We start from the raw sequence: 27325 nt of genomic DNA, 5'->3' as shown, positions 1-27325 counted from the left end.
TGCTGTAAAAGGCCTGCTTGGAGATGGACTACAAATTCTACAAGGAAAGAGGAACATTAAACACTGAAGTTCTGTTATGAAAAAAACTGCATTCATAGCTTGAGGGTGAGTTTATTCAAGGCAGTGACTAAAACACTGGGAAAATGGCCTGAGCTCACAAACTGAAGGGAATTTTACATTGTACCAAGGAATTTAGATTTCATTCTTCAGAACCAAGAGAGGGAAGATTTAAGTATATATGAGTAGGAGAGTTTACTATTTCAACATTTACAAATGTGTGCAATACTTGCTCTGGACCAAGGCTTGTTCTCAATGTTGGGATCAAACTGGCAAAGACAAAAAACCATCCCTGCTTCAATTATAAAACTGTTCTAGCTAATTCTGAGAACCATGTTAGTGCCAGGTGCAGAGTCAGATTCTTTACCTGTGTTCTTTACCATAGCTTGATGAGACAGTAGTTGTTTTGGTTATTATTAACTTCTGCTTTGCTCTTATTCTGTCTGTGAACAGAGAGTGTTATGGTTTGGATGTGAGGTGTCCCCCACATTTTCATGCGTGAAAATGCAAGAAGGTTCAGAGAAGAAATGATTTGGATAATGAGAGCCTTAGCCCAATCAGTGAGTTAATCACATGATGGGATCAACTGAGTGGTAACTGAAGGCAGGTGGAGTGTGGCTGGAGGGGTGGGGCATCGAGGGCGTGGCTTTGGGGTATATATTTGTATCTGGTAAGTAGTGGTCTTTCTCTCTGCTTCCTGATCATGGTGTGAGCTGCTTCTTCCACCACACCCTTCCACCATGATTTTCTGCCTCTCCTGGAGCCCCAAAGAATGGAGCCAGTCTTCTATGGACTAAGACCTCTGAAATCGTGAGTCCCTAAATAAACTTTTCCTCTTCTACAATTGTTCTGGTTGGGTCCTTTAGTCACAGCAGTGAAAAAGCTAACTAAAACAGAGAGAAATTAAGAAATGAAAATCCAATTTAAATGCAGTCCAAATGACTTAAATTTTTTATTGAGGTATAATTAACAAAAATTAAACTCACATTTAGGTCACCTGTGAACACCGTTGCCTCTGGGCACTGTAAGGGGGCCCTGGAATGGGTTTTTCCCAGATCTACCATGAGCAAGTGGAATCAGGTGTTGTACAGGAGGCCTGCTGAACCCACCTTCCTGTCCTGCTTTAAGGAGCAAGTCTGGTACAGGGAAGGGCCCATCATAGAGACCAAGAGAATCCAGCCTCAGCTCCTGGATGAAGATGTTGATCACAGTGACAGCGATGAACAGCCCCAAGAGGTGGTTTTAAAAAAGGAAGACCTGACAGCTGAAGAAGTCATGAAATTAAAGCAGAAATAAACGCTGCAAAAACAGATGAAGAACCAGCTCCAATTCATAGAAGAATCATGTATCAAAAACCAGTCAAGCGTCTCTCAGATGAAAAATATTCAGGTTTAACAGCAAGCTCAAAAAAGATGACAAATGAAGAAAGTCATTTCTTCAAATAAGCAGGACTCAGTAAAAAAGAACTTACAAAAGCAAATCTAAAACACCTGCCTCCTTTCTTTTGACAATGAAGAGGAAAAGGAGTAGTCTTCTTTGAAAGTATATAAGGTATTTTTTAAAAAAATATTCTCCCCATGTCTTTTAAAATGACTTTTTTTTCCTGTTATACAAGTTCACCATAGAAAATTTAGAAAATACAGAAAAAGCTGGGCATCGTGGTTCACACCTGTAATCCCAGCAGCTTGATAGATTGAGGTAGGAGGATCACAAGTTCAAAGCCAGTGTCAGCAACTTAGTGAGGCCCTAAGCAACATCTCCAGCCATATTTTGTATTTTATTTAGAGACCCTGTCAGGGTCTAAATAAAATACAAAATATGCCTGGAGATGTGGCTCATGGTTGAGTGCCTCTGAGTTCAATCCCCAGTACCTTGCCCCCCCAAAAAATATACAAAAAAAATTTAATAAAACAAAATCTATGTCTATCCATCAATAATCCTGACTGTAAATGTCAACTTTGTAGATATTAACATTTTGTTACTTGCTTGCGTGCATATATGTATGTAAAATAAACCTCACATTTAATATGTAGTTTGACAAGTTTTGACAAATGTAGTTTGACATTTTGACACTGTCATCAAGATATAAAACATTTCTATCATCCCCTAAAGATTCCTTTGTATCCCTTCTCAACCATTAATCTTCTAACATTACAGATTTTGTCTTTTCTAATGTTTCTTATAAATGGAATCATATGGTTTATAATCTTGTCAGGGCTTGCTTCTTTGAATCAGCACAAATTTTTAGATTCATCGAAGTTTGTTTTTATTGCTGAATTCAGGTTTTTAAGGAAGAGAACATATTAATCAAGTAATCACTTAATTGTTTAATTACTGCAACATTAAATTAAAGATAGGTAAATGTCCCCAGCACTGCAAAAACCAAACAACAAAAGCCCACAATTGAGGAAAATAAATCTGGGAAAAATCTGAGCAATTCTTTAAAAAGGAAAATATATCATTTGGTTTGTTGACAATTCAAATACCAGACATAGATCTACAGGGTAATGATCGTGGGGAAAAAAATGTTATCAGTGCAACTCAAAAGAACCTTAAATCCTCATTTTACGTTCCTAACTTCTTTTTAATCTGGTCCTGCAGATAATGGGGAGACGCTCCTTATGGGCTCACTACGTCTACCCTTTACACTTTAAGAATCCGAACAGCGCAGGCTCCTCTCCCGTCCAATGTCAACAGCAACAGCCTGCCCCCTCACTGCCACCTTCACTCAGATGGCGAAGACGCCCAGAGGTCAGATGTGACACCTGCCTACGTTCACCCAATCCCGGGCGACGAGGTGGTCATGTGCGCAGCGACAGGGCATCTCCACGCTAATGGTCAGGCCCCACCCACCGCCCGCGCACGTCCGTGATATCCACACGAGAAGGGACAGCTCTGGAGGTTCGCCAGAGGGTCGGGCTGCGCCTGCGTGCTGCGGCTGGTGGGCGGGGCTAGGGACGCCAAGAGAGGCGGCCCCTAGGGCTGCTAACCCTGTCTGCGCCTAGCTGGCGCGGTGCTACCGCGGGCCCGAGTGGAGAAAGCTGGCTTTCCTTCCTCCACCCCGCAAAGTAAACTCTCCTGCTCCTTCCGCGGCGCCCCGGCCTCCCGGCGTCCTTTCCCCAGCTCCCCGCGGCCCGCGGAGAGTCGTCCTGCGTCAGGGCCCGGTTCCCTCCTCTGGCGCGGGACGCCGGCGCCATGGACGCGACGGCGCTGGAGCGGGACGCCGTGCAGTTCGCTCGGCTGGCGGTGCAGCGCGACCACGAAGGCCGCTACTCCGAGGCGGTGTTTTACTATAAGGTAGGGCCCAGCACTCCGCTCGGGCCCAGTCTCGGAGTCGGGGTCTGGCAGAGCCTGAGGCCGAGGGGCGGGGTCCAGGTGCGGACGCCCAAGCCCCCTGGCTTCGCTTTTCCCACGCCCCCCCTGGGCTCTGGCCTCTGTGCGGAGCCTGAGTCGCCGCGTAGGAGCTAGCCCTTCTCTCCCGCTGCGGTCTTTGCTGGCAAATGCCCACCACTGAGCTGTTTGTGCCGGGAGTAGTTAGGGATGGGAGTCAGTGGCTGTTTATCGCCGTCCCTTGGCTCTGATTAATGGCTGGCAGGAAGTAGTTTGTGATATATACAAAAATAATGCATGGTCGATGAAGAACATATGTTAAAGAATAAACCCATCTTTTATTCTAAGTACGTGATGTGCATCCTTGTGTTTTTTCTATGCACATATGTGTATATATATTTTTTACAAACTTGAGTCGTACTATTTTTTTTTTTTTTTTTTTTTTTGCGGTGCTGGGGATTGACCCCAAGGCCTCTCACGTGCTAGGCAAAAGCTCTACCTTTGAAGCTGCATCCCCAGCCCTAGTATGCTATTTTTTAAACCTCTTCTTATTAGAATGTTTTCCCAAATCACTTTAAAAATAGCTGCATAGTATTTTATGTGTTCATGTATTTTAATTTATTTACAATCTATTAGGCATTTAGTTTCCTTTTGATTTTTCAGCATCTTAACTAGTGGTGCGGTTAATATCCTTGTAACTAAGGCTTTGCACATTTATTAATATTTCTTTTGGATGAATTATTGGAGGCAGAATTGCTAAATTAAAGGTTATGAGCTTCTGTAGTCCATTCTCTGCTCTCCAGTCCTGAGGATTTGCAAACACTTCTCCAGCCCTAGCCAAATGAGGAAGGTAGCTGTATTCTCATGATATTGTCATCCCTTCTAGAAAGAATGTCGGGTTTTGATAATACAGTAGTCTTTTTCTCATAAGCATATGTGCTATCAGTAAAGCATGGTTTGCTTCTAATAATTTATTGCCTTCATTTTATAATTTCATATTTAAAGACTTTTGGTGTGTTTCAGAAACATTCTTTTCCGACTTTTTACAATATCATATGGTGATACTTCTTTAAAAGAAAACTTTTTAGTTTTGTGAAATAACGTTGACAGATTTTTAAAAATATTTTTTAGTTGTAGATGGACTCAGTGCCTTTATTTTATTTTATGTGGTGCTGAGGTTCGAACCCATTGCCTTTCACATGCAAGGTGAGCACTCTATCACTGAGCTATAACTCCAGCCCAAGTTGACAAATATTAATACTTTAAAATAGTGCCATATAAAAAAAGCTTTTTCTTTTCTTTTTTTATTTTTTAGTTGTAGTTGGACACAATACTTTTATTTGTAGGTGGTGCTGAGGATTGAACCCAAGGCCTCGGTGTGCTAGGCCAGCGCTCTACCAAGGAGCCACAACCCCAGCGCAAAATAGCTTTTTCTAAAGAGAAATTCTGCAGTACTTTGTATTTTCCTGTAGAATTAGTACATGGTCACTTAGGAAGAATATTTCATCCTTAAAAAGTACAAAAAAAAAAAAAGTAGTTGTACGTTCAGAAACTGTTTATGAAAACTTGATCAGTTTAGTTTTTTTTTTTGCCCTGATGCTGTTCGCTAAGCAAGTTCTTAGTCACCTTTGAATATAAATGAAATGAGTAAAACAAGATTTGATAAGAACAATTTTAATGTGTATTCTGCATTTTTTTTTTGGTGCAATATTTTATGTTAATCCAGGGTCATTTATCTACAGAGCCACATCCCCAGTCCTTTTTATTTATATTGAGACAGGGTCTCTGCTAAGTTGCTGAAGCTGACTTTGAACTCGTGATCCTTCAACTTGGGAGTCAGTTGGTCTCCCAAGTTGCTGGGATTATATAGTTGTGTGCCACTGAGCTGGGCCTAAAATTTGGCTTTTTTTTAAAAGCAAAATAATTATTTTAAAAAATCAGGATTTACATGCAAGACAACTGAAAGGGTAATATATAATATATAATTTATAGATAAAACAAGTTTATTGAAGTTAGGTTTAACTTTGTATTTAGATAATAATGGTTTATAAGATACAATATTTAATGTTTGCATATAAAGATTTGAAGTTTTTTTTTCCTTCCCCCCTTGAAATTCATGTAAGTTATGAAATCCAAAGAAGTCCTTCTGTTTCTACCCCACAGCCTTTAGGTTGAATTTCCAATAGGGTCAAACCTGCACTTTTCTCATTGATTTCATTAGGTTCAGTGAAACAACGTCTGCTCAAATAACAGGATTAAATAAGTGATGCTCTGAACATGGCTTCTTTGGAAGCAGGTATGAGGCCCCATGAAGTATAGTATCTGCTTGGGTAATTGCAGAAAAGGTGCTGTGACTAGAGAAACTGTCTGCTCTTTCTAGGTGGTAGCATTGGTAGCTTTCCTGGGACAGTGATGGGGAGATTGGAAACTCTTTCTCATAACCATAGCATAACTAGTTGTGAAGGTTATGAAATAATTGGAAGAAAAGTTGAGGTTTTCTTAATTAAAAGTTTATTTCATATAAGTGAAATCTGCTTTTGACAGTATTTTCTATGGAGAAAAATATTTTGTTCTTCTGAGATATTTAACCTTTATAATTTTTTGCAATCTCTTTTTGACATTTAATTTTATTTTGGTGGTTATTGTTCAGATGCTTTTGTTTTGACTTTGGCAGTGTTAGGGATTGAACCCAGGGCCTCACACATGTTAGGCAAGCATTCTGCCAAAGGTACATCCCCAACCTTTGTGTAATGCTTTTAAGGTTTATATCTTTTCCAGGTATATAATTTTAAATATGATCTATGCATAAGGAAAATATAAAACATGTGAACCACAGCTATTCTAAAAAAAGTTTGTCGTAAATCCCTCATACTTGAGTTCTTAAATTTTTAATAGTCAAGACAGTCACAGTGGCACATGCCTGTAATCCCAGCACCTTGGGAGGCTGAGGCAGGAAGATCATGAGTTCAAAACAACACAGCATTGAGCAACTTAGTGAGAGCCTATCTCCAAATAAAAATACAAAATAGGACTGGGGATGTGGCTCAGTGGTCCAGTGCCCCTGAGCTCAATCCCCAGTACCACCCCCCCACCCCCCCAATTTTAATAATATATGAAAATTGTGAGAGCACTGAAGCTGGTAGAAAAGGTATTTTAGAGGATTATGTAAATTGTTTTATTGAAAAATAATGAATTAGAAAGTAATGGTGGAAATTGAAATTGTAATGCATCTGTTAGATTCCTTTGGATTTTTATTTTTTTATTTTTAGGAAGCTGCACAAGCCTTAATTTATGCTGAGATGGCAGGATCAAGCCTAGAACATATTCAAGAAAAAATAAATGAGTATCTGGAAAGAGTTCAGGCTCTACATTCAGCAGGTTAGTAAAAGACTACTAAACTTGTTACTGCTTTTTTTTTTTTTTTCCTTCTCTGCCACTACATCTATTCTTCCTGTATTTCTCTCCTGTTCTTCATCTATGGATCTTGGTCTTCATACTCTTTTTGCTCATTCCTCTTGAAAAATTATAATATGTAAATAAATGATAGATCTATAAGAGAAGCCTTAAAGATAATAAACTCCAGTCTCCCAACTTGCTAGATGTGCAGAGATAGTGGATTATCTACTTTCAAACAATTTGTCATTGGCAAAGTTAGATGGGGTCCTGTTAGAATTTGGCTTTTTAAATCTCTGACATATGCCCTCTTTTGATATTAAAATTAAGTGACTAATCTTAAGTGTTTAAATATTTCAGCAATATATATAGTCTCTATCATTGTTTTCTACCACCAATCCTTGGCTGAAGTTTAAAAAAAAAATCATAACTTGGAAAAGTGACATATAAGCAGAGATCTAGAATAGCTCGTGCGTTAATCAGCTTTTTGTTGCTGTGACCAAAATACCTTACAAGAACAATTTGGAAGAGGGAAGGTTTATTTTGACTCACAGTTCCAGAGGTTTAGTTCATGGTCAGCCTAGTCTATTGCTATGGGACCAAGGTGAGATAGAACATCATGGCTGAAGAGTGTGGTGAAGGAGCGCTGCTCTGTTCATAGCAGCCAGGAAGCAGAGAGAAGGAAGGGGTAAGTAGTTGCAGGGAAAAATGAACCTCCAGGACATGCCCCCCATGACCACCTCCATTCATGTCCCACCTGCCTACATTTACCACCCAGGCAGTCCATTCAAACTAGAATGGACTGATCAGATTACAGTTCTTTTAATCTAGTCATTTTGCTTGGGAATATTCATGTGTTAACACAGGAGGTTTTCGGAGGGCTATCTCCTATCCAAACCATAGTAGCTTTTATTTATTTTTGTAAACAGCATGGCAAGTGCTCTGATAGAAGTACACATAGACTTAATGACCGTGGTTTTGTTAGAGATAAGGGGTTGATTCTTGTCAAAATCTGCTGTTCACATGAGTGGAAAAGAAAATACTTTCTTTTTGACATTTTGTTTTAGTATGCATTAATCTCTCTGGGGAAATTTTTAAATTATTTTTTCTGTTGCTGAATAATAAATACACAGGCAGACAAATCTTTACCGTGATGAACTTTGTATTACTTTCTGCTACTCATTTTGAATAGAATGAACAGTTATAAGCATATGATTAGGATAAAGTAGAATTGATCTACTTTTGATTCCATTACAACCTTTGTTATAGATTACTTTAAGACAGTGCCCAGAAATCTCATGTATTGAAAAGTGGATTGCCTGTGTATTAGGCTTCACTTTATAGAAAGTTATACTGATTCTTGTGTTCAGAATATTTTATGTGGATTGGGGGTGTAGCTCAATGGTAGAGCTCTTGTCTAGGATGTGCAAGGACCTTGGTCCATCCCCAATACTTCAAAAACAACTACAACAATAATAATAATACAGTGTGATTGAGAGTAATTTCATTTTCCTAACCAAGTAAATGAAATTCTTGATTTAATGGCTTGGTTTAATGGCTTGGTTTCATGAATAGCACACCTTATTTCATAACCTGTTTTCAAATAAAATTACCTTTAAAGTTGAGAAATCAATCTTTCATGTCTACTTCCACGATATTCCTGTTTTTTCCATAGATATTTTCTTATTTCAACAAACATTTATCAAGTGAATGTTTGGGCTATATGGTAAGCACTGGGTGGTAGATGAACCCTTAGGAAGCCCTCAGTCAGGTGTGGAGAGAAATGTATAAACATTGCATTATAATGGCATTCCCTTTCAGAAATATGTGTGACTAAATGATAAAGAAGACATACTCTATAAGGGAAAAATTATATGATGGCTATGCCACTGGCATCTAAGGTAGAGACATGGGATATTGTTAAAAATTCACAATACACAGGACATTTCTCCACAACAATGAATTATTCAGCTCAAAATGTCAATAATGCCAAGGCTGAGATATACTGGCTATGTAGTTTAATAGTTTTGAGCTTTGATGTCTTTATTTTATGAATGGGATTAGCACATATGTCAGATATTAATGAAGGTCAAAGTTTAAAAACATCAGCACATACCCTTAAGAAACTAACAAAGCTGGGCACAATGGCACACGCCTGTAATCCCAGTGTCTCAGGAGGCTGAGGCAGGAGGACAAGTTCAAGGCCAACCTCAATGATTCAGCAAGGCCCTAAGCAATTTATCAAGAACTTGTCTCAAAATCACAAATAAAAAGGGACCCTGGATTTAACTTCATAGTAAAGCACCCCTGGGTTCAATCCCCTATGCCAAACCAAGCAAAACAAAAAAACTAAGAAAAATATTAAAAACTTAAAAAAATGGGTTTATTGAGATATAATTAGTATACCATAAAGTTCATCTTTAAATGATAAAATTCATTGATTTTTAGTGTATTTCCAGAGTTGTTTAAGCATCACCACTATTTAATTTTAGAACATTTTGTAACCTTAAAAGGAATTCCATATCCTTTATAGTTAGTTACTCCCCATTCCTTCAACCCTTCACCCCTAGCAACCACTAATCTACTTCCTGTCTCTCTAGGTTTGCCTCTTCAGGATTTTTTCATATAAATGGATTTGTGCAATACGGAATCATTTAATCTCTTTTGTTGTCTGGCTTCTTTCACTTAGTTTAATATTTGTAATGTTTATCAGTGTTGTAGAATATGGCAGGCCTTCATTCTTTTTTATGGATGAATTGTATTTCATTGTATTGATTTACTACATTTTGTTTATCTATTCATCAATTGATAGGTATTTGGGGGTCCCCCCCCACCTTTTGGCTATTATGAATAATACTATTATAATCATTTTTATACAGGTTTTTGTGTGGAAGTGTGCTGCTTTCAGTTCTCTTAGATATATACCCAGGAATGGAATTGCTGAGTAATAGGATTACTCTAAGATTAACTGCTACATTGTTTTCCAAAGCTGCTAACAGATTTTATAGTTCTACCAGAAGCATAGAAGGATTCTAGTTCCTTAACATCTTCATGGATAGTTGTTATTGTCTTTTTTATTTTAGCCATGCTGATAGGTACAAAGCATCTCATTGTGGTTTTGATTTGCATTTGTTTGATGGATGATGATGATAAACATCTTCTCATGTGCTACTTAGTTATTTGCATGTCTTCATTGGAGAGATGTCTATTGAGATACTTTGTCCACTTTTTAATTGGGTTGTCTCTTTGTTTTTGTAGCAGATCTTTATTTTTTCTGGTTATAAATTTCTTATAGAGACATATCTTTCCATTACAAACAAATGGAAGAGGGAAATATTGGAATGAAATGGAGAAAACTGTTATATGCATTTATGAATATGTCAGAATGAACCCCACTGTTACAATAATGCACTAAAAATAAGAAATAAACAGTAAACACTAAACCAGAACAAAACAAATGGAAAGGAGCTGGGGGTGTGGTTCAATAGCAGAGCACTTACTTGCCTTGCATGCACAAGGCCCTAGGTTCAATTCCCAGTACTGCAAAATAAATAAATACAAATGGATATAATTGTTTCAAAGAGCAGTAAGACTATATGGTAGTTTATTTTGGACTCAAATGAATAGAAAAGCAGAAACTTTGTCATTAGGGCCTAACATATCATATTATACAAATATTGTCCATATTGAAAAAAATTTAATTGCCTTAAAATATAATGGGGTTTCTTAAGATGTAGTATTTTCCAGGTTCTTGTTTTGTTTTTAGGATGGGAGGGGAATGTGAAGACGACTAATATTTTATTTTGTAGATGAAGGAAGTGCTGTAGGGAGACAAATTCAGGGAAAATGGTTTTTTGATAAAAGGTTTTTAATTTTTCTGGTTTCTGGTGTCTATCATGTGATGAATCAAATAGCTGCATCTCCCTTCATCCTCCAATGCTTTGTTTTGTTTGCCCTAAAATTAAGATTATAAAGAGAGCCTGGCACAGTGGCACACACCATAATTCCAGCGGCTCTGGAGTCTGAGGCAGGAGGATCACGAATTCAAAGCCAGCCTCAGCAAAAGCACAGCACTAAGCAACTCATTGAGACCCTGTCACTGAGTTGTGGCTTAGTGATCAAGTGCCCCTGCATTCAGTCCCTGGTATCCCAGCAACAACAACAACAACAAAAGATTAAAAAGGGGCTGTGGCTGTGGCTCACTGGTAGAGTGCTTGCTAGCACGTGTGAGGCACTGGGTTTGATCCTCAGCACCACATAAAAGATAGTAGAGGATAGGAAAGGTAGCAGAATACAACAGTTACTAATAGGGCATTATGTAAAAATGTGGATGCGTAACAGATGTGATTCTGCAATCTGTATTTGGGGTAAAAATGGGAGTTCATAACTAACTTGAATCTAATGTATGAAACATGATATGTCAAGAGCTTTGTAATGTTTTGAACAACCAATAAAAATAAAAAAAAAGATAAACAAAAAAAGGTATTGTGTTCATTAAAAAAAAAAAAAAAAAAAAAAAGATTAAAAAGAGAAAGGCCTATAATCCCAGAAGTTTGGGAGGCTGAGACAAGGAGATCGCAAATTCAAGGCCAGCCTCAGCAACTTAGCAAGGCTTTAAGCAACTTAACAAAGCCCCATCTCAAAAATAAAATAAAGGGCTGAGGATATAGTTCAGTGGTATTATAAGTGCCTCTGAGTCAAATCACTAATACCAAGAAAAGGGATAAGTGGGGATTAGTACTTTTTTAAGGATTTTTTAAAAATACCTTGTTAAGCTTTTTAAATGAAAGAGTGTAGTGTGTTGGTAAAGAACATCAAATGAATTAAAATGGTATTTTGTCCTCTGTCTATATTTAAGTAATATTTCTTATTTACATATGTTTTCTCCCCCCCCCACGCCTCATCATCCTAGTTCAGTCAAAGAGTGCTGATCCTTTGAAATCAAAACATCAGTTGGACCTAGAGCGTGCCCATTTCCTCGTTACACAAGCTTTTGATGAAGATGAGAAAGGGAATGTTGAAGATGCTATAGAATTGTATACAGAAGCTGTGGATCTCTGTCTGAAAACTGTATGTATAGCTTCAAGTTAAACTTGTAGAATTATGTTCAGAAATTTCTTCCTTTATTGCTGAGCACATACCTGTAATCCTAGCCACTCAGGAGGGTGAAGCAGGAGGATCACAAGTTAGAGGCCAGCCTCAGCAACTTAGGAAGACCCTGTCTGAAATACAAAATGAAAAGGGATGTGGTGTCATGTACATGTAATTTCCAAGATTCAGGAGGCTAAGGCAGGAAGATTCTAAGTTCCATGTCAGCCTCAGCAACTTAGTGAGGCCCTTAGCAGCTTAATGAGACCCTGTCTTAAAATAAAACCTAAAAAGGGTTGGGGATGTAGCTCAGTGGTAAAGCAGCCTGGGTTTAATTCCAGTAACAAAAAAAGGAAAGAAGAAATTTCTTCCTTTACTAATGAGTTCTGGTTAATTCCTCAAAGAAAAGAATTTTTCCATCATTATAAATGGAACTAAATTAAATTAATCATCTAAAAGATGATGAAGAATAGAAAGTTAGAAATGGGTTTTTACACAGCTTGCTATAATTTTTACTATTAAGATTGAGTCACTTAGGCAATTGCTTTATAAATTACAGGTACTATTTTTTTTTACCTTTATTTTTGTTTGTTTTCATTTTATGTGGTGTGGGGATTGAACCCAGTGCCTCACGCATGGGAGGTAAGCGCTCCACCACTGAGCCATAATCTCGGTCCCCCCGGGTACTATTTTTTTAAATGTTTATACTCTAGTAGTTAACTTAATATAGGAAGAATTCATCACAAATCTATGATTTGGAATAAACTCTTATTTTTTTCAATTTTATGCAGTAAAAAATAAGGTAGTGGTTTGGGAGCATTTTACTAATTTTTAATGTCAAATGTATATGCTTGGGTGGTTTTTATTGTTCCCTAGAGAGCCTTGGTTCGGGCTCTGCTTCAGGGGGCATGTGGTGCTTAAGAGTACAGTGTATTTGGAAGGAAGAGGTAAAGTGGTAAAGACTAGTGTTCAGTGTCTTACACAGTGCCAGCTTTTCAGTAAGTGTTCAGAGAAACCATCTAGCCTGATTTCTGTAAGTGTTTGAGACCATAGGTAAGAATTCTAAGTTTCCTATCACTCAGCCTTTCATGGCACAGTGGTTGTACAATTATGGTCTATTTAGCACTTGTCCACATTCAGTATTTTTAAATTTTTTTTGTGATGCTGGGGATTGAACCAAGGGCCTTGTGCATGCAAGGCAAGCACTCTACCAACTGAGCTATAGCCCCAGCTCACATTCAGTCGTTTTTAAGTTCACCTCAGTGACAAATTTCAACACTTTTTAAAATCATAATTTTTAAAGAGAAAACTAAAAATGTCATTTTTCCTCAATTTCAAGAACTATAATGTGCATTGCATTTTTTTGCATAGAAATATGGGTCAATTAAAAATTAATTAAGCTTTAAAATGTTTCTTTTTTCTCCTCTTAAGTCTTATGAAACTGCTGATAAAACCTTGCAAAATAAACTGAAACAGTTGGCTCGACAAGCACTAGATAGGTGAGTTTTGATCTCTCAAGTTCTTATCCTAGATAGAATGTGATGTTACTTATTACATAAAATATTTATCTTAATGAATGGTAGAGATCATAGTAAAAAAAACCTTTGTTTAAACTGAGATCCAGATGTCCTATCTTATTCCTCTAGTTCTTTGCTTTAAACTCAAGAAATAACCAGTTAATCAGTCAAGAAGTGTTTTTGATTTTTTATATACAGAGTACAGAAATGACTGATACTTACAATGAGAAACTTCCAAAGAGGAAAACTTTCAGAAAACCTTCTAGAGCTACTGAGAAATATAGGTTGAGAACAATCCTGCTTTTAGCCATACTCATTCCCCAAATTATGCCATATATGTAGCTCTTTCACCTCGAGCTCAAATATCAACTTTTCAGTGAGGCCAGCACTATCTATTGTATTTAAAACCAAATCTTCCCCAGCACTTTATCCGGCTTATTCTCTTCAAAAATTCTTTCCCACAGCTCTTTCTAAACTGAAATACACAAGTTTATCCTATTTGTTACTAATGTATATGTCTCTTTGAATGCTTATTCCCTAAATGTAAGTTCAGTGCTATCACTAAGCACCTCACCCGACACATAGTGTGTGCTTATTAGATACCTGTTGAAAGAATGAGTAGATTTGCACAAGATAATTATACCTTTTGAAAGAGGGTTGTAGATAAAGGAAAAGGATGGAGATTGCTTTTATGAATTATTAAACTATTTCCTTTTGAACTCTGAATAGCTATATAATTTTCAGTTTTTTTAATTGAGGTATATCAGTCATTCCTATTTTCCTCATCACCATCAACCTTTAGTTTGTTTCCATAAATTCTTGAAAATGAGCATTTGACACATAGTTGTCTTTTCCATCTTGACTTATTTCACCAGTCAGAATCTTAGCCTACTTTTATTACCTGTATATGCCGTGACCATCGCTGCCAAACTAACAGGTGCGGCGAGGGGTGATGGGAGATTGGAAAAAATAAAGAGTCACACATGCAGATCTTGAAGATAAAAAAGCTGGGATCAGGTGGAGCACTGCTCTCTGATGGAGAAGCAGGTCTAAAGAATGACACCAGCTATCTTTGTTATATATGTCTCATTAATCAGATTAAAGACTATGCAAGCATTATTCTTTGTGTTCATGAAAGTTACAGAGTTAGCAATAGTAAGCAGCTATTTCCTCAGTTACATTCAACAGTTGCAATGTGCAATGTTAGGAGCATTGTGCAGCTCTCAAAGTCCTAATTTGCAGGCAGATGCAAGAGCAGCATAACTGGTGAAACATTGTGGTTATCTTAGCAAGGCAGCTCCTTCATTCCCAGGACCTGTGTGCCTGATAATTAGGTCAAAGCTGATAAGAGTCTTGAACAGAGTCTCTTCACAGAGAGCATTGCCATAGCAACCGGGCATCCAACACCTTTGCATAGAAACTTTCCCAGTCACCAAGCATGCCACAGCCATGAAGTCATAAGGGACCCCAATCTCAGACACTGGTCTCCCAGTTACTGTCACTGCTCTCCACATGTGTAGATAACCCATCATCCAGTATTCCCAAGTGCATCTTCTAAGCAAAGGGTGTGTGTGCGACAGTCATGGGTTCTTTTGAGGATCTGTTGAAAATTATCAGTCCATTTTGTAGGAAAATGTACATAAGCATTTTTTAACATGTAATTTCATAGTATTCACAAGATTATTTTATTTATTTATTTATTTTTAATTTTTTGGTACTGAGGATTGAACCCAGGGGTGCTTAACCACTGAGTACGTCTTCAGCCCATTTTATATTATATTTAGAGACAGGGTCTTGCTAAGTTGCTTAGGGGCTCACTAATTTGCTGAGGCTGGCTTTGAACTTGAAATCCTCCTGCCTCAGCCTCCCAAGCTGCAGGGATCACAGGTGTGCACCTCTGTGCCTGGCTGAGTATTCACAGGATTCTAGAAGTTCATATATGGATTTTAGGTTAAGAACTTTTATTTTTTACCTTGTTCTTTGACAGAAGAAAGTCAAAATTCACTTGCATATCATGTAGGCCTTCTGTAAGCCAAGCCCTGCCTTCCTCTTGTCTCATCACCTGCTGCCTCTCGTTTGTACCTTTTTTAAGGGCTATATCCATTCTCTTGAAATTACCTCAACTCTCTCTGCTATTTCATACTTCTGCATATTTTGTACATGCTCAGTAAGAATGCATTCTTACTGAGTACAGTGGCACATGCATGTTATTCCAGCTACTTGGGAGGCTGAAGGAACACAATTGCAAGTTCAAGGCCAGCCTTGTTAACTTAGTGAGACCCTGTCTCAAAGTAAAAAGGACTGAGGATGTAGCTCAGTTGAGATCATCCCAAAGTTCAATACCCAATACTACCCCCCCCAAAAAAAGGGCAATTTTACTTACTGATGCAGGTAATTTTACTCTTATTAGGTTTGCTGAATTGTTAAAAAAAAAAAAAAAAAAAGCTTACTCCCTAGGTGAATAATTCTGTGGCTCAGGCATTGATTCAAAGCAACCTTCCCTTATTCAGCCTCTCTTCTCAATCAGAAAATCTGTAATTTCTGTTATGCATATAATACTTATTTCTTGGCATCTGTCATTTTGATGCAGTTCTTTTTCTCCTGTGGAAAACCATGAACATCTTTAGGGTAGAGATTGTTTTATACATTCTTGTATACTCCTTACCTTGCATAGTATCTGGTGTAAGTGTTCAATTGATGTTGACAATTTAATAATATTTGCAAAAATATTTACTTAAATATTTACAAGGGATTAGCTTTAGTAGTTAAAATTTGACTACTATGTACAAATTTTATATTCCAGTTTTCCATTGGGGTGCTTGACTATTCTTGGAGTAAATTTTATTTCCTAAAGGCTTAGTTTGAAAAGAAAAACTAGAACTTTTTTTTTTTGTATGTGTATGTGCACCTCTGTTATAGAGCAGAAGCATTGAGTGAGCCTTTGACAAAACCATTTTGCAAGATCAAGTCCACAAGTAATAAACCAAAGCCACCACCAGTGAGAACACATTTTCCATTAGGACCTAATCCATTCCTTGAAAAACCTCAGCCATTCATAAGTCAACAGTCATGTGATGCACAAGGACAGAGATACACAGCGGAAGAAATAGAAGTGCTCAGGTAAATCCATTTATACTTCATTGCAATGAAGAATTTTGTTAACATCTCGATGCAGGCAATTTTACTCTCATTAGGTTTGCTGAATTGTATTCAGACTTTTGTTATATGTTGTAATATAAATGTAAATTAGAGTCACAACTTGAAATTATTAAAATTTATTGATTCTAATATATCTTTGTATTTAATATTTTTTTTAGTAGACATAATGTGTTTTTCTGTAAGTCCTGGTATTTTGCAAAATTGAATCTTAAAGGTTAAGGAGCAAAACAGACCTATGGCAGAGTATGATAGTCTGTGTAACTTTGTAACTAAAGCCCTAATGGGGGAAAAATGTTATGTTGAAATAGCACTCTAGACCAGCAAATAGAAGTCTTGAGCTATGAATAGTTTTTCAGTTCTTTTTTTCTTTTTAAGAAAATGAAACAGAAGAATATGTTTGACAGAAACCACAAAACCTACATTGTATTCCATCCAGCCCTTTACAAAAAGCATTTCCATACCTCTGGTCTAGATAGACAGCTCAGTGTCCCTGAAAGCAGACTCAGGGCATATTAAAAGTGTGAAACACAGTAATGTGGAAACCCTGGACTGCCTGCTGAAGCAGTGTAAGTTAGATAAATCTTTGAGCCATTGTGGTTATTCTCAAAGGAGACACAGGAAGTACATAGTTAACATATGCAAACATGTATGTATACAAAACAAGGAGAAAATATGCAAAGCTACTCAAACCTTCTTTGTCAACAGACCATACCTGATACCTGTAACACTTTCTTCTAACACTACCTGTTCCACATTCCCATAACCAGAAAATGAGGAGAGCATATTTTTTTTTCAGAATTGTAAATGCTATCTATATTTTTTAGATTTCAAAATAACTTTGGGCTCAGTATAGAATTAGCTCTATGTCCTGTTAAGGGACAAAAAGGAGACTTTCATCACCTCTAGAAAGGCCTATCTTGACACTGGTTTTGTGAGGTTTTTGTTTTATTTTGTTTTTGTTTTGGTAAAGGGGTTGAACCCAGGGGTGCTTAACCACTGAGCCACATCCTTAGCCCTTTTTAATTTTTGAGACAGGGTCTCACTGAGTTGCTGAGGCTGGCCTGGAACTTGTAAGCCTCCTACCTCAGCCTCCCAAATTTCTAGGATTACAGGAGTGTTCCACTGTGCCTACTTGACACTGAAGTTTTGTTGTGAAGGATGTTGAGTCTTTTTTTAGAGCGCTCCCGTAGCATGTGTGAGATGCTGGGTTCGATCCTCAGCACCACATAAAAAATAAATAAATAAAGTTATTAAAATATTTGTAGTTGTAGATGGACACAGTACCTTTATTTTATTAATTTATTTTTATGTGGTGCTGGGGAACAAACCCAGTGGGATGTTAAGTCTGTTTTTTAATGTTTTAGTTGTAGATGAACAATACCTTTATTCATCTTTATGTGGTGCTGAGGCTTGAACCCAGTGCCTCACACATGCTAGGCTAGTGCTTTCCCACTGAGCCACAACCCCAGCCCCGGGATGTTAAGTCTTTAAAGAAAACTCTCATTAAATTTAATTGCATTATTTTTTTGGGTGATATTTAATTATTTTATGAAAATTTTGTCCAAATATATTTAACAACATGAGGTGTCAGTTTAATTTCAATGTAGTACTATACCTTGTCATTTAAATTTTAGAGAGTTTAAGATTATGATTAAGGGGGCTGGGGATGTGGCTCAAGCAGTAGCGCACTCGCCTGGCATGCGTGAGGCCCGGGTTCGATCCTCAGCACCACATACAAACAAAGATGTTGTGTCCACTGAAAACTAAAAAATAATAAATATAAAATTCTTTAAAAAAAAAAGATTATGATTAAGGTAGACTTGAACATTTACCTTGGATTTTTTTTATTGTGTTTTATAGGACAACATCAAAAATAAATGGTATAGAATATGTTCCTTTCATGAGTGTTGATCTGAGGGAACGTTTTGCTTACCCAATGCCTTTTTGGTAAGTAAGCACTGTTGTAATTTTTACTTTCAAGGCCATTTTTAAAAATGTCAGTACTGTATTAGTTCTCTGAAATTTGATTTAATTCATAGGCTTGTAACTAAAATTTTTAATAAGGAAAATTGTTGGGCGATGTGTCTGTGGGAAAGAGGTGAGATAACAGTAGGAGCCCTTTGTTTTCAGTTCCCTTGTCATGGCTTATGTTGACTTCCTTTGACCTAACAAACATACTCATAGTGACTAGTACAGGTCTGGCACAAAGTAAGTACTCAGTAACAGTTGTCCCGTTGGCTGATTGAATCACAACAGAAATACAAGCCAGTAAAATAATTGAATGGAAAAGTGGCACAGAATAACGGTATCATTGTTTACTAAAAGGATCCAACTTAAGGAAGAATTATAAAAGGTATTAAATTGACACAGCCTTTCAGAAAGGACAATGGCAGTTTGTCAAGAACCTTAAAAATATTGCTCCGTTCAGGACTCCCCAGCTTCTGGTCCTAATGAAATCAATATTCAGTTCAAAGGTGTATGTAGTAAGAGCATTCATTAAAGAATCTTTTTTTAAAACTTGGTGCATTATAATTATACATAATAGTAGGATTTGTCATTACATATTGGTGCATGCATACCAGCGGTAAGTTTTGTTTCCAAGTGTCTCGCCTTTCCTTCTCTTCCTCTATCCTCCTGACCCCCTTCCTCTACTCTCCTCATCTTCCTTCTGTTTTCATGAGATTCCCCAATCTACATACCAGTCTTTCCTTTTTTCTCACTTGCTTCAACAGTATGAGAGAAAACATAAGACCCTTACAAAAGCGTCTGTTAGAGCAAAAAAATTATTGAGACAAAATATTTAGGGCTATGGCAATAATTCAATAATGGTACATCCATACAATATATATGCTACCCAAATAAAAAGTCTTTTTAAAAATATAGGAAAAATGCTTACATTATTATAAATTAAAAAAATAGAACAATAGGGCTGCTTTTCATTTTCCAGTGTTTTGCTATTCTTAAATGGCCAAGAATTAGATATCTGACTGCTAATAAGTCAACCTAATTTTTTCCCTCTGGCAATCAACTGTGAGATTCTAGTAATAATTGGAGTCTAAGGAATCCTTATATCTTAGAAACTTTAATAGCTTTGATGTTAAGAGCACAGATTTTAGAGACAAATGTTCCAGTTTGAATTCCTGAGATGCTGGATAAGTTAAATCTCTGTTTTCTCATCTATAAAAATTGAGGATAATAATAGAACCTACCTCATGGATACTGTGATGATTAAAAGAGTTACTAAAATACGGAGCACTTACAGTGGTGCTTATTATATAGCAAGCACTGTGTAGGTGTATATAAGGGTTAACTGATAGTACTTATTAAAATAAGTATTTTTCTAAATTATAATAATTTGGCTACATGTTTCAAATATTTTTAAAAAATTTTAAACTTTCATAATTTCACCTAAGAAATCTTCGATTTCTCTATTGTAAGTTTGAAGTAGTCTTAAATTTTCCCCTCAGAATTTATGATGGTGATCTTTAAGCTCCTCTAAATTGAGTTAGATCTCTATTTATAAACAGCTCCTAATATTATACAGGCACCAAGCCTGTAACACCAGAAGTTCTGTGAGATAATGATCAGAAAAGTTTAAGAAATGGTGTATGCCTTATTCAACTCAGAGATTTACAACCAACATTGGCTTATTAAAAGTCTAGATTTGTCCAGCAATGAAGAAAATAATACTTTGGCCAAAAATTTGAAAGTCATACCTGACTCCAAAATCCTTTCTCTTAGTATCTATGAGCATTCTTTGAAAACAGAATGTCATGTTTATTGTAGTTTGCATATCATAGACCTTATATAATCCAGAAATCTTTTGAAATCCAAAGATTTGTCATTCTTCCTCTGGAAAAGGTTTGAGAAAAGGTAAGTTTTTATTTGGTGCTGTATATCAGTTTTGGAGAAATATTACAGCACAGAGCAAGTAGAGGGTAATGGGTAAGAATGGTGGATTTGGCACCAACTTGGTTTAAATGCAGTTGTACTCTTCATTAGCTACATGACCTTGGTGTTAATCACTTTAAGCCTACTTCAGAACTATTTTTAATAGAGTTGTTTCAAGGATGCTTGGCACAGAACTGATACTCAGTAAATTAGCTACTTTCAATTAGCCTTGCAGAGGAGTTTAAGACCTAGGTTAAGGCTTTGTAGCTTCCTAGGGTCTTTTGAATGAATTAGCTTATACTGTTGTCATGGCACCGTTTTATTTCTGAATTTCTTGAACATAAGCATTTCAAACTAAACTTTTAAATTATATTTTTAAAGTACATATAAATAAATTTAATTTAGCTTTGCAGTTATTTATGTATATTTATTTAGTTGAGGATGTTCAGGTTGTCTGGACTCAAGGTAAAGAGCCAGATTGAGACTAGAGAGTTATGTTAGGAAGATATAAGTATAGATATAAAATCACTATACCAAAGAGAAAAAAATATACTCTGTAGGATATTTAATTTTGGCTTTAAGTCATCTTTTTAGGTTTGTTTGTTTGTTTATTTATTTATTTATTATCTCAGTGATAGATTGGGCAAGCTACCGTTATCACCTAAACAAAAAACTACATTTTCCAAATGGGTACGACCAGAAGATCTCACCAACAATCCAACAATGATATATACTGTGTCCAGTTTTAGCATAAAGCAGGTATACATTTGTTTTGTCTACTTTTATGTGCAAGTTAGCATTTTAAGAAAATTTAAATATGGATTTTTTTTCCCTAGATTTTGTATATTCTTATGCATAAGTATAATTGGAACAGTTACTTATTCAATGCATTTAAAGATTGAGATAATTTGTAACTATGAATAAATTTTTGAGCATTTATGGGTGCTCATGTTTGTAGATGAGAAACTTGAGATTCTGAATTTTGCCTTTGATAGGGAATAGATATAAAAGGTTTTTACTACTTAAATATCTAATTATTCTAAATTAACTTTATTGAAATACTTTACTAGGATTTGTGTGATTAGAATTTATGAGTTGGCAACTTGACATTTCTGTAATTTTCCTAACGACACTCAAGAAGAAAAAAATCAAATTTTGGATGCATTGAATAAATATTAAGTTATTGTGATACATGAATGAAAACATATTATACATTGTTCTTGTTAACAGACAATAGTATCAGATTGCTCCTTTGTGGCATCATTGGCTATCAGTGCAGCTTATGAAAGAAGATTTAATAAGAAGTTGATTACCAGGTAAAATTTTGATTTGTCCCTTTTCATATAATTGTTTCTTTTCTTTTTTTTTAATGTTCATATTTTTTTAAAGATAATTTTTTTAAATATTTATATTTTAGTTTTTAGTGGACACAACATCTTTATTTTTATGTGGTGCTGAGGATTGAACCCAGCACCCCGCACATGCCAGGCAAGCACGCTACCACTTGAGCCATATCCCCAGCCCTCATATAATTGTTTCTTAACCAGATATTACAAACTTAGGCCTAGTAAGGCCTATCACAAGAATATTATGACCTTTTTGCAAATGATTCATATAGATGGAAAGATATGCTAAAGCAATCAGTACATGTGCATATGTAGTTAAAAAATATAAATGGAATAAATGTTTTGAAATGAAGTCAAAGTAAAATCACATTATATTTATGACACTTTGTAATTGTACTGTGCAGTAAGGTGGCCACTAGCCACATATGGCTTTTGAATACTTAAATGGGTTAGTCTGAATTAAGATGGGCTACAAGTATAAAATGACTTGAGATTTTGAAATTTTTTTTTTTTTTTTTTAGAGAGGAGAGAGAGAATTTTAATATTTGTTTTTAAGTTTTCGGTGGACACAGCATCTTTATTTTATGTGGTGCTGAGGATCGAATCCAGCGCCCTGCGCATGCCAGGCGAGCGCGTTACCCCTTGAGCCACATCCCCAGCCCAAGGTTTTGAAAATTTAACACAAAAAAAAGGGAAAATTGGAAAATACCTCAAATTTTTGTATAGAGTATGTGATGTAATAATATGTATAGTTTAACAAAGTATAATAAAATCATTAAAGTGGGTATTTTTAATCTTGATACTAGAAAATACAAAATGGCATATTTTTTCTATTGACAAGAACTGTTTCAGAATGTTTCTGAAATACTTTTAGTTTAAATGTTATATTATCTTAAACTCATTCATTGTAAAAATTATTAAGCATAATTTTTTCATCCAGTTTTTTTTTTTTTTTTTTTTTTGGTGGTGCTAGGGATTAGAGCCCAGAGCCTTATACAAATGAGGCAAACACTCTCCAAACTAAGCTATACCCTCAACTTTCATCCAGTTTTTCTTGAGTGGTTTTTGTGTGTTAAATCCCAAAAATACAAAGATAATTAGATAGACTTTAATTTCATCTGTTTGCCATACTAAGTAAATAATTTGCAGTATGAGTGATTTGGCCCAAATTTATTTTAAAAGAAAATTGGTAGAGAGTTTTTAGAAGTATTTTGTGGTATAATTTTATGTAAGCTTATCAGCATTATACTTACTACCTTTGTTATTAGTTGAAATGGTCTTATTTTCTTTACCTCAGTGGTAAAAGATTATTTTAACTGTCTTAAAATATATCCACTTGGTGCTTTATTAAAGTGTATAGTTAAAAATTAAGGATTTTTCAGAATGTTGTAAAATTTATGCCCTATTTTATGATCTTATAAAATACATTCCTAAATTTACTTATAGTAAGTGAGCCCTTCGATTAGAGTGAAATTCTTTGTCTAGGCCTATTATAGGAAAATGTTATATTATAGGAAAATATTATATTTTTATAAAATTTTATAAAATTGGTAAGACAGTAACAGATGTCTGAATGGGATATGTTTAAATGGAATATAATATCTTATAGTAGTTGATATTGAATATTAATATTATTATTTTAATATTTTTCCTTACAAAGCATAATTTATCCCCAGAATAAGGATGGTGAACCAGAGTACAATCCATGCGGAAAGTATATGGTAAAACTTCATCTCAATGGCGTCCCCAGGAAGGTGAATGTCTCTTCCCTTACATACTTTTGAATCTGAGTGGAAGCAATTAAGAAATGTTCTGTGTAAACATTTTTAAAAAGTCAGTTTAGTTGATTTCGAGTCTGTGATTTTTATATATGTTACTCTCAGTAGTGTCACATGCTAATAATGAAAAATAAAATCCATGAAAAATAGTCTGGTGGTTGTTTTGAGATAGGGTCTCACTATGATGCCCACGCTGGTGTCAGACTCCTGGACTCATATATTCTTCATATATGCCTGCCTCAGCTTGTCTTATAGTTGTACCCACCCCCACCACACACACACTCTTTTTTAAAAAGTGGTTCTAAGAAAATTTATGCAAAGTTCCAGTAAGTAACATTGAACTCTAAAGATCATTAATACTTAAAATAAACTTTGAGAGTTTGTAATTTTTTGAATAAAAGGGAATCAGACAAGCTAAGTCTGTTAGGTGAGGAAGAGTTTGTAACCATAAGATGATAGAAGAAGTTTCTAAATTTTCTTTTGTGAAATATGCATAACTTAAGGGCCTTGCATTGTCATGATTTTCTAGCATCAACCTCAGCATTAACTGGGAGCTTGGTAGAATTGCAGAATTTCAAGCCTCACCTCAAACCTACTGAATGAGAATCTACATTTTAATGAGATTCCCTGGTGAATCCGGTCTGAAAGTCATTACTCCAGCTCAGTAATTCTCAAATTTTAGTGTGCACAGAATCACCTGGAGTGCTTATTAAAATATAGATTGCTGGGCCCTACACCTAGAGTTCTTGATTCAGTAGATCTGGGTTGAGACCAGAATTTGCATTTAACAAGTTCCTTGTGATGCTGATGCTGTGTCTGGGAGCACCCATAAAGAGCCACTCTAGCAGATTACTTAAAAACAATTTTTTTTTTTGAGAATGTTTTTCTGAGCTGTATTTCTTAAATTAACCTCATGTTTGAAAAATCTTTCAAAGTGGAGTCGTAGGGCTGGAGATATAGCTCCGTGTTAGCACTTACCTAACGGCAGCAGCAGCAGCAGCAGCTCCACCACCACAAGAACAACAAACTGGTTTACCTCTTCATGTCAGTGTAATTTCTAAAATTGTACCTTATTCAAAATGCAGTGCATAATCTTCTCTGTTAGTCTTCAATCAAAATTCTTCTTATCCCCTTGTCTTCTAAACTTAATAAGAATTACATACTGTATCTTTGTGGTGTTTATTTCCTGTTATTTATACATACTTTTTAGCTGTACTTTTCTACTTTTACAACTATGTAAGATAATAGTCTTTTTACAGGTTTAGAATAAAATGGCAGATAACAGTGTTACTTATCTTAATGGTGGGGTCCTTTTAAAATTATCTAAATATAATTACATTTTAGAATTTCTAATAATTTTATTTGTAGTTTTATGAAATGTTAACCAGTGGCTTACCTGACAGGTTAAGCTTGTAAGACACCATATTAAAATGATCAACATTGCTGGGAATGTAGCTCAGTGATAGAACACTCACCTAGATACTAAGGTCCTAGATTCAATCCCCAGCATCTCCCCTCACCAAACAACAACAAAAACCCAACATTTTAAAATTGACTAGGATTTTAGAAGCCTGAAACTGTCATCATCCTAATAATAGACAGACTGTGCCTTTTATCTATATTGAAAGTTTTTTTTTCCTTGACAGGATTTTCAGATATTTTGTTTCACCTAAGAAAGTTAATGTTTTTTTTTTATAGGTAATAATTGATGACCAGTTACCTGTTGACCATAAGGGAGAATTGTTGTGCTCTTATTCCAACAACAAAAGTGAATTATGGGTGTCTCTTATAGAAAAAGCATACATGAAAGTTATGGGAGGATATGACTTCCCAGGATCCAACTCGGTAAGTAATACTATGATCCAAGCACAGATTTATTTTGTCTAATATGACTATTTTAAACTTGAAAAGTTATAGATGTTTTTGTTTATGGGAAAAGAGAAAGCAGAGTATAAGCCCCTGAGAAATGTTGATGAGCCTCCTTATTATGGGGATATATATGTTCTTGTGTAGGGGTAGCACATTGTGTAAATTAAGGTTCAGGGTGTTGATTTTCTCTAACTTTAATATAACTGTAATGTTGAGCTGTGTGTTACTATCCTTTAGTTGTAGGAGATAAACTAACAAACTTTAGCCAAAAATTGGATTGATGTGACTTTAAATTTTGACACTAACCAGTTTATGACTTTGGAAAAGGTGTTTGCCTTTCTTAGCCTCTTTGTGTGTCTGTCATATAAGGATTATATTCCCCTCTCAGGGTTTGTAAAGACGAAATCAAGTGATACATGAAAATCGCCCATTACTTGTACTCGATTGGTTTTCCTGCCTAATACCAGGCCTCCTTCACTCTTGAGGATTTTATAATGCTAGGTGGAGAATGTAAAAGTCATAGTAGTTTTTCTTCCTTGTCTGTTGCTCTGTCCTTCAGATACTTTTTAGTTTAGTCTTCTAATTCATTGCCTGTTAATTTACCCAGTGCAGCTTGAGAGAAAGAAGGGGGATGTATGTAAACCAGTAGAAATGACTGTCTTCCTGCAACCATGTACTCGGTGGTGGATGACATCATCAAAGCATTTTTTTCTGTTATGTATTTTGCGTTTTTATCAGATTTACCAGTTAAGACAGTTCTGTTACACTCAGAGCAGAAAACAGCTTTTAATTATTTTCTGATTATCCCTATCAGAGTCATTATACCAAATCAATGAGATTTAACAGTTGCCTTCAGAATTTATTTAAGAGTTTAAAAACATTTGACAATCCCTTATTGTGTTTATATTGCAGAATATTGATCTTCATGCATTGACTGGGTGGATACCAGAAAGAATAGCTATGCATTCAGATAGCCAAACGTTCAGCAAGGATAATTCTTTCAGAATGCTTTATCAAAGGTAAACTTTTTTTCTTTTTGGTATTAAAAGAGGCTGTCTTAATTTAGAATAGAGATTGTAGAAGCTGTCACTTTTAGTTAACAGGGAAATTGTCTTTAAAATAGACTTCACTTTATGTGCTTGCTACAGTCTGTCCTCAGTTATCCTCAGTGATAATCACAGTTAATCCCAAATTGTAGATAATCCAAAATTTTTGAATCTGGAGATATATAACTTGGAAAAAATATTTTGCACTTAGTAAATACTTACCAATTCAAGGAAAGATGGGAAAAGAGAAGTCTGAGAATTTAAGTTATAAGTGGATAATCCACATGTAGGGACTGGAGCATTATCCAAATAATAATACACATTCAGTAGCAAACTAGACAGCTCCATGATTTGATAAATAGTATCTGTTGTGAAGAAGTGCATTTGGTATTTCACAACTTCATCCTTATTTATAAACTAAAAATTTAGCATTTGCTTTTCTTTATTGTTAGGTGTCTGCCTAAAAATTGTCGTCTTGAAAATAAAGAAATATAATTTATAATATAATGACTTAAAAATATCTTCTTGTTGAAGTTTCTTTAGGGGTGATAGGGATAGCCCATTTTTTAAAAAGAGTTCTACAAAAACATTTGTAGAAATTTCCATGCTAGCCACTAAACTAAAAGGAAAGATGGTGTGATCTGAAATTCTAAATGTGTTATCCTTTAATTTCTGTCTTTTTGGGGTCATTCTAGATTTCACAAGGGTGATGTCCTCATTACTGCATCAACTGGAATGATGACTGAAGCTGAAGGAGAGAAGTGGGGCCTGGTTCCCACACATGCATATGCTGTTTTGGATATTAGAGAGTTCAAGGTTTTGCCTTAAAATTTTTTCTCTTATTTTCTTAT

General features: G+C 35.7%; 1 protein-coding gene and 1 pseudogene across 3 annotated transcripts in view; both read left to right on the top strand.

Annotated features, from left to right (window-relative positions):
* Positions 1-1119: 1119 nt before the first annotated feature.
* LOC113182590 (uncharacterized protein KIAA1143 homolog pseudogene) lies at positions 1120-1587 on the top strand (annotated as a pseudogene).
* A 1434-nt stretch (positions 1588-3021) lies between these two features.
* The window catches only part of Capn7 (calpain 7), a 38361-nt gene continuing 14057 nt past the window's right edge, over positions 3022-27325 (top strand). For 2 of the 3 annotated variants that reach the window (XM_077795639.1, XM_026388577.2), the window contains exons 1-12: positions 3022-3354; positions 6657-6765; positions 11693-11850; positions 13300-13367; positions 16305-16505; positions 18405-18491; positions 21068-21194; positions 21666-21751; positions 23442-23535; positions 25258-25404; positions 26341-26447; positions 27170-27290. In XM_077795639.1, the coding sequence (XP_077651765.1) occupies positions 3253-3354; positions 6657-6765; positions 11693-11850; positions 13300-13367; positions 16305-16505; positions 18405-18491; positions 21068-21194; positions 21666-21751; positions 23442-23535; positions 25258-25404; positions 26341-26447; positions 27170-27290 (1407 nt within the window). In that variant the 5' untranslated portion in view covers positions 3022-3252. Of the gene's footprint in view, positions 3355-5608; positions 5684-6656; positions 6766-11692; positions 11851-13299; positions 13368-16304; positions 16506-18404; positions 18492-21067; positions 21195-21665; positions 21752-23441; positions 23536-25257; positions 25405-26340; positions 26448-27169; positions 27291-27325 lie in introns of all 3 variants that reach the window. The other variant, XM_026388578.2, reaches the window with a different exon arrangement.

Source organism: Urocitellus parryii, chromosome 3 (assembly GCF_045843805.1).
Source record: "Urocitellus parryii isolate mUroPar1 chromosome 3, mUroPar1.hap1, whole genome shotgun sequence".
In the NCBI taxonomy this organism is placed as follows: Eukaryota; Metazoa; Chordata; class Mammalia; order Rodentia; family Sciuridae; genus Urocitellus; species Urocitellus parryii.
The sequence above is the reverse complement of the archived record's forward strand: the minus strand, read 5'-3'. Positions and strand labels throughout refer to the sequence as shown.